This window comes from Eleutherodactylus coqui, chromosome 7, assembly GCF_035609145.1.
Source record: "Eleutherodactylus coqui strain aEleCoq1 chromosome 7, aEleCoq1.hap1, whole genome shotgun sequence".
NCBI classification, from domain to species: domain Eukaryota; kingdom Metazoa; phylum Chordata; class Amphibia; order Anura; family Eleutherodactylidae; genus Eleutherodactylus; species Eleutherodactylus coqui.
The window spans coordinates 224,605,357-224,618,364 of record NC_089843.1 but is presented as its reverse complement, the minus strand read 5'-3'; the positions used below and the strand labels follow the sequence as shown (position 1 = coordinate 224,618,364).

At 45.3% G+C, this 13,008-nt stretch overlaps 1 protein-coding gene across 1 annotated transcript in view; it reads left to right on the top strand.

Moving 5' to 3' along the window:
• The window catches only part of ADGRL3 (adhesion G protein-coupled receptor L3), a 604,084-nt gene that overhangs the window by 222,500 nt on the left and 368,576 nt on the right, over window positions 1-13,008 (top strand). The window contains exon 6 of the mRNA XM_066574505.1: window positions 12,629-12,643. Coding sequence (XP_066430602.1) covers window positions 12,629-12,643 — 15 coding nt within the window. The remainder of the gene's footprint in view (window positions 1-12,628; window positions 12,644-13,008) is intronic.

The following is a 13,008-nucleotide window of genomic DNA, read 5'->3' as shown; positions in this document are numbered from 1 at the left end:
TTTTTTTTTGAAACTACAGTTATACTTTAAAAACTATATTGTGTCTTCATATAGTTGTCTGCGTGAAATATGTTTTATAACAAAAACTTATCATAGAATGGGAGAGTTGGAAGGAACCTTTGGGGTCATCGGGTCCTCTGGGGGTCATCTGGTCCAACACCCTGCTCAGTGCAGGATCACTAAATCATCCCAGACAGATGTCTATCCGGCCTCTGAAGACTTCCATTGAAGGAGGACTCCCCACCTCCCATGGCAACCTGTTCCACTCATTGATCTAATATCTAATCTGTGTCTCCTCCCTTTCAGTTTCATCCCATTGCTTCTAGTCTTTCCTTGTACAGATGAGAATAGGGCTGATCCCTCTGTACTGTGACAGCCCTTCAGATATTTGTAGACAGCTATTAAGTCTCCTCTCAGCCTTCTCTTCTGCTAAACATTCCCAGATCCTTTAACCGTTCCTCATAGGACATGATTTGCAGACCGTTCACCATCTTGGTAACTCTTCTCTGAACTTGCTCCAGTTTGTCTCTGTCTTTTTTTAAATTGGGGTGTTGACTCATATTCAGTCAGTAATCACTCAGCCAGTTGTGAATCCCCCTAACAGTTGCCTTGTCGATCCCATATTTGAACATGTTTTTCAATAAGTATGGTATGAGATACTTTGTCAAATGCTTTACTAAAGTCAAGACCTACTATATCCCCCCGCATTTCACTGATCAACCCGGTCGGTGATACTGTCATAGAAGGAAATTAGATTTGTCTGGCATGACTTGTTTGTTACAAACCCATGCTGGCTCTGGGTAATTACTCCATTCTTATCCAAGTACTTGCATGCATGCTGTTTAAAGGTCTTTTCTGATATAGAAGTCAGGCTCACAGGTCTGTAGTTTCCCGGATCCACCTTCTTCCCTTTTTTGAAGATAGGGACAACATTCAAGTTTCAAAAATTACAGCAATTAGTTCAATAATCCAATAATCCAATCCATCTGGACCTGGGGACTTCAATTAATTTATGCCCCTTTCTTACCATTTTTATAAACATTTCTTTTCTCCTTTTAGCTTGTGTGTTTTTAGTTCTGTGTTCATCTATCCTGGATCTTAAAATGCTTCCAATTCTTCCTTCCTTTACAGATTATTAAAGTTTGTGCTTCAAGGGTCTAATTTCACAAAGTTTCCCCTCCTTTTTGGACATTTCTGTCCTTAAGAACATCCAGCCATTGGATTCTTCCTACCCTCTTTCTGAGTTCATTAAAATATGCCTTTCTGAAATCCATCCTTGAGGTCTGAGTCTTCTCAGGTCTTCCTCCCCTTGTTATCCAACATCCAAGGATAGCATGATCACTGCCTCCTAAGGTCCCAGCCACCCTTACTTCCCCAACCATTCCCTCCCCGTTGGTAAGAATTAGGCCCAAGATGGCAGATCCCCTTGTTTTCTCTGCCTTCTGGAAGATAAAGTTGTCAGCAAGAGCGGATAAGAATTTGTTGGACCCATTACTTTTACCTGAGAGATTCCCAACAATTGTCTGGATGGGTAAAATCTCCCATGATCACTATGTTGTGCTTCTTTGAGATCTTGGCCATCTGATGTAGAAAGAGTTCCTCCAAATCTTCTGCTTGTCCAGGCGGCCTATAGTAAATGCCTACAACGGTGTCCTTTCTGTTGTTCTCTCCTTGTATTCTTACCCAAACAGTTTCTACAGAACTCCCAGCTCTGAAGCTTGAATCTCTGTGGAGATGAATGTTCTCCTAACATACAACCCACCACCTTCTCCCCTTTTATTAGGTCTGTTTCTTATAAATAAATTGTATCCTACAAGCCTTGTATCCAATCATGTGTATCATCCCACCAAGTTTCTGTGATGCCGATGACATCATATTTCTCTTCCTGTGTTAGGAGCTCCAATTCCCCTTGTTTGTTTCCCATGCTCTGTGCATTTGTGTAGAAACATGTTAGTTTGTGATCGGGGTCTCTTGCTCCTCTACTTTCCTTCTGAAGTTTTTCCTTTATTCATTCTTTCCACTTCTAATAGTGAGGTTCTCAGATGTATTAATTAGCTGTATATTTTTGCCTTTCACTTCCTTTCCCATATTGTTCTAGTGTAAAGCTCTCCTAATCAGTGAAGCAAGGCGCCCACCAAATATATGCTCACCTGTCTGTAAGGTGCAACCCATCTCTACCAAGAAGTCCATCATATAGGTAATTCACTCCATGGTCTAGAAATCCAAATCTTTGCTGACGGCACCATCGATGTAGCCAGTTGTTCATCTCTAGAATCCTGTTCTACCTTCTTATTTCATGGCCATCCACTGGAAGGATGGATGAGAAGATCACCTGAGCTCCTAGTTCCTTCACCTTCTTTCCGAGGTCTTCAAAGTCTCTGCAGATAGTTGCAAGGTCCTTTTTGCAGTGTCATTTGTCCCTACATGTATTAGTAGGAATGGGTGGTGTTCTGTAGGACTGAAGAGTCTTAACAGCCTATCAGACACATCTTTGATTTGTGCACCTGGGAGACAGCACACCTCTCGTGAGGTGTCAGGTCTGCAGACAGCGACCTCTGTTCCTCTCAATAGGAAATCCCCCTCAACCAGCAGCCTCCTTTTCTTTTTCACAACACTTTTTTCTTCATCCAAGAGGGTTCTATGTGCTTACTACTCTGTCCTTTGTGGGTAGAGTCATTTTTTGCTGTACCTCTTCATTGTTCTCCTGTGTGAGAGGCTGGTACCGGATCCCGAGCACTATGGGTGCTGGCCGACTCCTGATCCTCCGGCTTCTTTGGGTCACATGCTTCCATTTTTTGGCTTCTGCAGATACACGGGACATTTCCTCTCCTATATTCTGAAGAGTTACTTCTACATTATCAAGGAAATCCTCACTTTCTTTAATGAGTTTCGATGTAGCCCTTCTCTCCTGAAGACTCTGCACCTTTTCCTCCAGTAGAGAAACAAGCTCACATTTCTGGCCGGTGAAGTTTGGCTTTTCCTCCGGTCAGCCTGTAAACATATAGCATACGCTGCAGCTCACCATATGGCTACTTGCCCTTTTCATGTTGTCAGTTTATGTCCACTCCCAAACTTCTAAAAGTCAAGAATTATCGTAATGATATTTAACCTAAAGTATTTAGATTACATTTATAACTAGAGATGAGCGAGCACACTGGTCCGAGCTTGCTACTCGTTCAACTATTGGGGTACTTGAGATGCTCGGCACTCGAGTCGAACACCACGCGGTACTCGAGTCAATTTCATTTCCTTCCCCGCATGTTTAGCGCCATTTTCTAGCCAATAAGCATTCGGTGAAGGCATTACCACTTCCTGCTGTGATGTGCCAGCCCCCCCCCCCCCCTTCACAGTAGTGAGTGGCTGGGCCAATCAGGTGACCGCCGAGTACTTAAAGTGGTCCCACCCGTGGCTCGCCTCAGACGCATGCTGGCAGAGGTTAGGGAAAGTGCTGCTACTGATATTGGGAAAGTGTTAGAGTAGGATCCTCTTTTCAAGAACCCCAACGGTCCTTCTTAGGGCTACTCCTCATCGTGTGCATTACAGTTGTGGCTGGCTGGGAGCAGTAGTGCACCAATTTATTTCTTAAAGCATCTATCCCTCTGCAGAGCAATACAGCTATAGCATTCTCAGTCTGCAGTGCATGAGGCAAAGTTTAGGGACAGAGCTGCTGAGGTAGGGAAAGTTTTACAGTCGGGATGCTCTCTACAAGAACCCCAACTGTCCTTCTTAGGGCCACTCCTCACTGTGTGCATTATAGTTGTGGTTGGCTGGGAGCAGTAGTGCACCCTTTTTTTAATGCATCTAGGGCTGTGCAGAGCATTACAGTTATACGTTCTCAGTCTGCAGTGCATTAGACAGAGGTCTCACCGCTAAACAGTACTGTAATATTACCGGGCCACTGCAAAGTATTTCAGCTCTGCCGCTGTGCAGAGCATCTCACAATACCCTTTCCTTGGTGGGGTTGAGGTAACCGCAGTTACCAGCACTATCCACTGGCTTTAGAGTCTTCTCCCTCTCCACACAGCCTCTATTATCTACAAGTCTCTGCGAGCAGTAAATTACCCCTGAGTATTAGCGCAAGACACAAGTCACAGCATAGAGCCTCCGCTATCTACAAGTCTCTGTGTGCGGTGAATTAGCCCCAGTTGTCAGTGCTGTACAGTGGGGTAATTTATTTGGGCCCTGCACTATCCTTAATCCGCCATGATGAGGATTAGGGATAAGGGACAAGGACGTACATGCGGACGTCCAAGTGAGGGTGTGGGCACAGGCCGAGTTCTGGGGAGCCACCACTACCAGCCTCACCACCACCAGCATGCGCAGGCATATGATGGCTAAGCATACCACAAGGTGGGATGAAGGCCATACACCGCCTCCGGGTCACACCACTGCCTTTTCCTCTGTGCCCCAAACTGCCACACAGATCCAACCCCCCTCTCAGGACACAGGCACGAGCGCCTCCCGGCCTGCACCCACACCCTCACCTCCACCGTCCTCCACTCCATCCAGTAATGTCTCTCAGCGCACCGTTCAGCTGTTGCTAATACAAGTATTGGAGCAAAAGCAGAAATACGCCTCCACGCACCCGCATGCACAAGCTTTAAACGTGCACATTGCCAAATTAATCAGCCTGGAGATGCTGTCGTATAGGCTTGTGGAAACGGAAGCTTTCAAAAACATGATGGCGGTGGCGGTCCCGCGCTACTCGGTTCCCAGTCGCCACTATTTTTCCTAGTGTGCCGTCCCAGCCCTACACCAGAGCGTCTCACACAACATTAACCGTGCCCTCACCAACGAAGTTACTGGGAAGGTCCACTTAACCACGGACATGTGGACAAGTACTGGCGGGCAGAGCCACTATATCTCCCTGACGGCACATTGTGGGAAATTGGTGGAGGCTGGGCCCGAGTCAGATCCTGGGACCGCTCACGTACTACCCACACCCAGAATAGCGGGTCCCAGCTTGGTGCTGGTATCTGCAGTGTATTATGCCACCTCCTCCAAACCCTCCCCCTCCTCCTCCTCCGCCACCTCCACCTCTCAATTAAGAAGTGTGAGCACGTCGCCAGCAGTCGGTAGCGCGCGGCGGCACAGCGGTGGGTGAGCATTAGCAGGATGTGCTGAAACTACTCAGCTTAGGTGACAAGAGGCACACGGCCCCCGAGCTGTTGCAGGGTCTGACAGTGCAGACCGACCTCTGGCTTTCGCCGCTGAGCCTCCAACCGGCATGGTCGTGTGTGACAACAGCTGAAACTTGGTGGCGGCTCTGCCCTTTCAACTCCATCCTGACTGCTGGACAGGAAAGTATTGCCACTGATCTCCATTGGGTGAACGCAGTCCGGGAGCCGCAGGCGCCTCTTGTCACCCTCTAGCATTCTATGTCTCCACCCCTCTTACAAAGCAGGATGACCTAGAGCTCATTGATGTCCCTACAACTTACCAGACGCCCGCTGGATGATCTCTGATGGCATTTATTAATGTATCACTTAATGGACCAAATATTAAATTAAAAAACATGCAATGTCAGAGTGGGAGGAAATGGGAAAAAAACACAACTGCAGAACTTTTGGGCTGCCTTGTTTTTACGCCATTCACAGTGCGGTAAAACTGACACGATGACTTTATTCTGCAGCTTGGTGCAATTACTGCAATGTCAGATAAACAGTTTTTATGTCTCACTACTAAAAAAAAATTAAATTTAGAAAAAAATTAGCTTTTTGTTGCCCTCTTCTCCCCCAAATATTTCCATCTATGGGGGAGAGGGGTCGGCTGTAGTGCTTATTGGTACCAATTTAATATACAGGCATTTTTTTTTCAGTTTTTTTTGAGTGGCAGCCTGAAAAAATGCTCTTCTGGCATTGTGTTTTTTTCCTTACGGGGTTTTACCATGCATGGGAAGGTGATGTTTTGATGTTTAAGACTTCTGTTTATTTTTCCATTGTTTTGATTTTTATGTGAAGAATGCAAAAAGAGTTCTTTTATAACTTTCAAGAGTTAAAAAATGTTTTATTAAACTTAATTTTACATTTTTTAGTCACCATAGGGGACTTGGAATTGTGATTGGCTGATCACTTGTGCAACGTACTGCAGTACTTCTGCATTGCAGTATATTGTGTTTTTCACAGAAGCCTAATAAAAGAAGTTTTCCAAGGTTTTTTTTATTCTTAAATAGGTTTCTCATGTTAAATATAACAAAACATCCCAACAAAAATCTGTAAAAACAAAACAAAAATCTGTAAAAAGCACAAGAGCGAGCTAATATTTATACGATCTGCCTGCAAGGTGCTTGTGGTACTGCTGCTGGGGCCATCTCTCTGCTACTATTACAGCTTTCCTCTTCCTGCTCCTATTTCCCCTTTCCTCTCCCTCCAAACAAACATCTGTAACAAGCCCCCGAGCTGTAGCGCGAAGGATTTTCCTTGTAGGAATCTTCTATTCTTTTACAAATTCAATTTATTGTAAAAAAGCTCCATGCCTGCAGTCTTCATGGCGTAATTTTAGACATTGGGGACCCTGTATATTATTTTCACCAATCTTATATAAAATTATTCAATACCTTTGCACACTACTTGACTAATTGCTCAGGCACCTGCGTGGTGGGGTGGATGCCTTGTGGAAAGCCTTGTCAGGAAATTGAAAAGCTGGGTATGCACACTGAGCCTTTAAGAGGCAGGCCAAAGCTGACCATATGTAGGTACCCTATGAGGACCAGGAAACCGACAAGAGGTGCAGCATCTACCACAAAGAACAACAGGGATACAGTGCTAGCCATGGCCAACAGCAGAAGAACGTAGGGGACACCATCGGTCATGACTAGCAGCAGAAGAACGTAGGGGACACCATCGGTCATGACCAGCAGTAGAAGAACGTAGGGGACACCATCGGTCATGACTAGCAGCAGAAGAACGTAGGGGACACCATCGGTGATGCCCAGCAGTAGAAGAACGTAGGGGACACCATCGGTCATGACCAGCAGTAGAAGAACGTAGGGGACACCATCGGTCATGACTAGCAGCAGAAGAACGTAGGGGACACCATCGGTGATGCCCAGCAGCAGAAGAACATAGGGGACACAATCGGTCATGACTAGCAGCAGAAGAACGTAGGGGACACCATCGGTGATGACCAGCAGCAGAAGAATGTAGAGGACACCATCGGTCATGACTAGCAGCAGAAGAACATAGGGGACACCATCGGTCATGACCAGCAGTGGAAGAACGTAGGGGACACCATCGGTCATGACCAGCAGTAGAAGAACGTAGGGGACACCATCGGTCATGACCAGCAGTAGAAGAACGTAGGGGACACCATCGGTCATGACCAGCAGTAGAAGAATGTAGGGGACACCATCGGTCATGACCAGCAGTAGAAGAACGTAGGGGACACCATCGGTCATGACTAGCAGCAGAAGAACGTAGGGGACACCATCGGTGATGCCCAGCAGTAGAAGAACGTAGGGGACACCATCGGTCATGACCAGCAGTAGAAGAACGTAGGGGACACCATCGGTCATGACTAGCAGCAGAAGAACGTAAGGGACACCATCGGTGATGCCCAGCAGCAGAAGAACGTAATAAGCCAGGGAGCTATAGTCGCTTGCAGATGCATCCCCGCAGCCATGCCGAAATACTCTATTCATGCTTCATAACAGTCTGTGCTGATATTGCTTCATTTTGAAGTTTATCATTTTGGTCTTATAGCGGGGATAATAATAATATAATAACCACCTTTATTTGTATAGCGCCAACTTATTCCGCAGCGCTTTCAGGCATGGATAAATGCAAAACAATACAACAATTACAATGTGAGGTACCTTGGGTTAGACACAAATGGGTTGGGGGTGGTACAGGAGGTGCAAGGGGTGGGGGGGAGGAGCAAGGCATGGGGAACACAGACAATAGGAAATGTCATGTACAGATCATTTATTAGAAGGCAAACAGGGTAGGGCACCATAGGGAGGGGCGAGGGACTAGGTCAGGAGATTTGGTATGCTTCCCTGAAGAGGTGCGTTTTTCAGGCACGTCTGAAATTTCGTGCATCGGGAATTGTCGGGATGCCTTGGCGTAGAGCGTTCCAGAGGATGGGTGCTGCTCTGGTGAAGTCCTGTAGGCGACCATGTGAGGTTCGTATTACAGGGGTGTTTAGTCTGAGTGTGTTAGCCGATCGGAGTGAGCGGGCTGGGTGGTGTACTGACAGTAGGGAGGTGATGTATGCTGTATGCAGAGCTTTGTGAGTGAGGTAGAGGAGTTTAAATTTAGTTCTGCAGTGGTTGGGCAGCCAATGCAGCGACTGGCATAATGCAGAGGCGTCTGAGTAACGACTGGATAGAAAAATGAGCCTAGCTGCTGCATTTAGTATGGATTGGAGCAGAGCGAGTCTAGTGTGGGGGAGGCTGATGAGTAGAGAGTTGCAGTAGTCAAGCCGGGAGTGGATGAGGGCAACCACGAGTGTCTTTAGCGTGTCTGTGGTGAGGAGTGGTCGTATTTTAGTAATATTTCTGAGGTGCATGTGGCATGTTTGGGCAAGAGATTGGATATGGGGGGTAAAGGAGAGGTCAGAGTCCAGTGTGACCCCAAGGCAGCGGGCATGCCGTCTGGGGGTTATGATGGTGCCAGAGATGTTGAGGGGAGGTCGGTTAGAAGGTGGAAAGACGAGGAGGTCAGTTTTAGAGAGGTTAAGTTTGAGAAAAAGGGAGGACATAGTGTTAGAGACAGCGGACAGACAGTCAGTGATATTTTGGAGGAATGGTCCAGAGATCTCACGAGAGGAGGTGTATAGTTGGGTGTCGTCAACGTAGAGATGGTATTGGAGGCCAAATTTGTGGATGGTTTGTCCAATTGGGGCAGTATAGATAGAGAAGAGAGGGGACCAGGGACCAAGCCCTGGGGGACCCCAACAGCGAGAGGGAGTGGAGCGGAGATAGAACCACCAAAGGAAACGCTGAAAGAGCGGTCAGAGAGGTAGAAAGAGAACCAGGAGAGAGCAGTGTCCTTTAGACCAATAGAGCGGAGTATAGTGAGAGGGAGGTTATGGTCAACAGTGTCAAATGCAGCAGACAGGTCAAGGAGGATTAGTAGGGAGTAGTCACCCCTTGACTTTGCAGTCATCAGGTCATTTGATACTTTTGTAAGGGCAGTTTCGGTCAAGTGTAGAGAGTGGAAACCAGACTGGAGGGGGTCGAGGAGTGAGTTGTCAGAGAGAAAGCGAGTAAGGCAGGAGTAGACCAGGCGTTCCAGTAATTTGGAGATGAAGGGAATGTTTGAGACCGGTCGGTAGTTGGCAGCATCAGTTGGGTTCAGGGTTGGTTTTTTAAGCAGAGGGGATATAATGGAGTGTTTAAATGAGGAGGGGAAAGTGCCAGAGGTTAGGGAGAGATTGCCGATTGTGGTGAGGTGAGTAATGAGAGCTGGGGAAAGGGACCGGAGGAGGTGAGAGGGGAGAGGGACGCTAGCGCAGGTGGTGGGGCGGGCAGCGGAAAGGAGCCTGGAGACTTCTTCCTCTGTCACTGGTTCTAATGTAGATAGTGAGTAGGTGCTGGATGCAGTGCTGATGAAACTGGGATTGGGCTAATCATGCAGTTTTCAGAGATTTCTTTTCTAAATGGGGATCAAGAAGGGTGGCCAATGAGTAATGAACCGATATTTTGACAGTCCTTCTGCAAGCACTGCAGTATAAAGGCACTCATATGTCTCAAAGTGCCTACCTGTGACAGCCCACATTCCTTGGGGGCTTAAGAGTGCCCTCTGGCTTGTCTTGACTTTCACAAAAATAGCTGGCGTTTAAGATGAATGGAATGACCTTTGCATAACACCTTTCCCTGCCTCTGGACCTAACTTATCTTCCTCCTTCTATTCCTCTGCATCCTCTTCTTCTTACTCTTACTGGTCTTCCCTTTGTCACCCCAAGCCATTCTCCCTGTGGTGTTGAGTAATTGTGTAATGGCCCAGAGGGTCCTGCAGAATAGCCACACCATCATTTGTCCTGCAACACCTAGCTGTGAGCTCCTAGGTGACCCTATTTTCCTCTTTCCTCTTCAATTGTCACTTGTGACGCCACCATTCCATCTTCTGCAGTGGATCTTCCCGATGAAATAAAGTAGATCACACACACAGGGCAACTTTCTGAACAAGAACCAGGAACAGTTGGCTCTGTCCGTTTACTGTAAACTTTCCAACGTAATTCCAAACAAACAGTCTTGGTACAAGTACAAAAAACCAGAGTGGTGCAGCAGAGAGGATTCTCTGGATACTCAGATAATCCACAGTCCCAGTTATCTGTGGGATCCCGCTCCTGGCAACTCTCTCTCTTTTCCCTCTCTACTGGTCAACACTCACTTTTCTTGCTGTAAAACAGCTTATCCTGCTCCCGGGGCTCAGTAGCAGCACCGAGCTTTCTTGGGTGGAATGGGCGACAGTGACACGGGACAGACATATAACATTATGGAGGGGCCCCATTAACTCTGGGCAACTACATTATTAATGCTTGTTTATGTTTCATGATTTTTATCGAGCAAATGGTCCTGTGTGACCAATATGCAAATTGATACATTTTATTTGTATTATGGAAACATTCTTGTTTTCCCTTAAAAAACAAATTAAGAGAAGTTTAAAAAAATAGTTTGAACTATAATCTATTATGTATGTCTCCATATTGAGTTTTAAATTGTGTTTTTTTTAACTGTAGTCAGAGGGCCCCCGACCTACCATGTTCAGTTGCCATGGCAGCCTGGGGCCTTCTGATGGCCTCCAGTACTGCCATGGCTGGTTACTTGTCAGATTGTGGTATAACACTACGCTATTACATTTTACTGCATGAACGATTAAATGTTAAACAGAGTAAAAAATCTTTTATTCAATTATAAAAAAAATTAAGCAAAAGTTGAAAAGAAATCAAAATAATAAAAAACAAAAACAAATTTGCTATCGCTGTATCCGTAAAAGTGTGATCTAACAAAGTGATGCATTATTTGTCTCAGAGTGAATGACATCAGAAAAAAAAACACCAGAATTGCGCTTTTTGGGCACGCCATATCCAAGAAAAAATGTCGTAAAAAGCTATCAAAAAGTCATTTCAAACAAATATCAATACAAAATATAGGATGTCCTGCAAAAAACGAGCCCTCACCCAGCTATGTCAACAGAAAAATAAAAAAGTTACGGCAGTCAGGAGATAAGGGCAGAAAGTAATTGGTTTTTTCGAAGATATTTACTTTGTTAACAATATTACAGCAAAATAAATAGATGTGTATAAATGTGGTAGCGTCATCACACCCGGACCCGTAGAATAACGCTAGCAGGTCACTATGTATGCTGTAAAGACAAGATGCACCCAAAGATGGCGGAATTATGTTTTTTTTCCATTTCACTTCACTTCGAAATAAAAAAAATTGTATGGTGCATTAAATACCATTAAAAAATAGAACTTGCCCAACAAAAAACAAGCCCTCACGTCGATGGCTACATTAAAGAGTTAAGTTTTTTGAAAGTGGGGAGGAAAAACTAAAAAGGGGGAAAAAAAAGTGATCCCTAAGGGGTTAACCACATTGAGTAAACCTCCACAGTGGTGCAGTCAGAAAAAGCTAAATCCAGTCTATTTATATTAAGGGGTGAGTGTGGGTTTCACAAGTCCTTTGCCCATTAAATGAAGGCACGCAGACCCTGGTTACTGACAGACGCCTGTGATGTTCTATAAAGTCTGCTGCACCCGGTCAACAATATGTCACAGTGGAGATCTGGAGCCGCAGGCAGTGGGGAGCATGAGTTGGTTTATTATTTTTTCACAAGGAGCATCTGAACTTAAAGGAAACATTTATTTTGGAAAACCTCTTTAATATAATAGCCAATGTCATAACAAGGAACATTAGAATTCACTTTTTTCACTGAAACTCATGTTGTCGGCCTCAAAAATTGCTAGCCACTAGGGGTCTCTGGACCTTCTAACATGCTGTCCGCTGCCTGTTGACAAGTGATGCTGGTCTCTAGTAAGCAGATTATATGAAGCGGGGGTTAGATGGCAAAAAGAAGGTCCATATGATAGATGCAGCCTGTTCATCCTGCTTTCTTGAGCCGCTACACTCCGTATCATGTGCACTGGTCTACCAGCCCTCTTCCTTCCGGCTCTGTACAGTAAGTAGGCACCAGTCCCCATAAAGTCCTGACCTTCTGCCAGTCAGTTTTGCCGTGTTGTGCTTGTTCTCCCTGCGGTTCCTGCGTCTAACTCTCGTGATCTTGTGACGCTGGGCGCTCTACCAGAGGGTCTCCGATGACACTTGGAGTCTTTGACCAAGCGCTAATGATGATTTCAGTGAAAGGTTTTCTCTTCTGTGAGCTATGTGTTCGTTAGCGGCGAGGTCCGGCTATTCTGGATCAGATGTTCGTCAGAAGCTTCATTTTTATTTTGCTTTTGAAAACTTCATGATGTAAAATCCGCCTAGAATCACGATCTAACCTGAAATGATTCCGTTCTCTCCCATTTCTAGTCTCTGCATTGAATTATAAACAACTTGATACATTTACTTTCTCTGTAGTTTCGTTTACTTGTTTTCTTAATATTAAATTATTTCGAAAGGTCTGATATGAAAAAATAATAACTTGTCTTTTTCTCTTTTTTTTTGCATATTCTGCTTTAGAAGTGGAACAAAGAGGTAATTTAATCTCCATAATCTTGTTAATATATTAACTGTTTCATTTCTATATGACATCTTATATCACAGCGCGGATACATTATTAATGCTAATGACTGTTATATTAATAATGTAACCCTGATATTAGTGTTATGTAAACAACCCTTTGGTGACCCCCCCCCCCACCCCCCACCCACACACATATACGCATACAGGCATGTAGATACGGATATATATGTAAATGACATCTGAAGTCAATCCAATGATTGAAGGGGTTGTGTGATTAATCTTAAGCATCTGTGGCAGTGGGAGGAAGGTTACACAATAAGCGAGCTCTGCCCTTCTATCTGCCCTGCTCTCCACCACCATTGTGTCCCTCCGGCCAG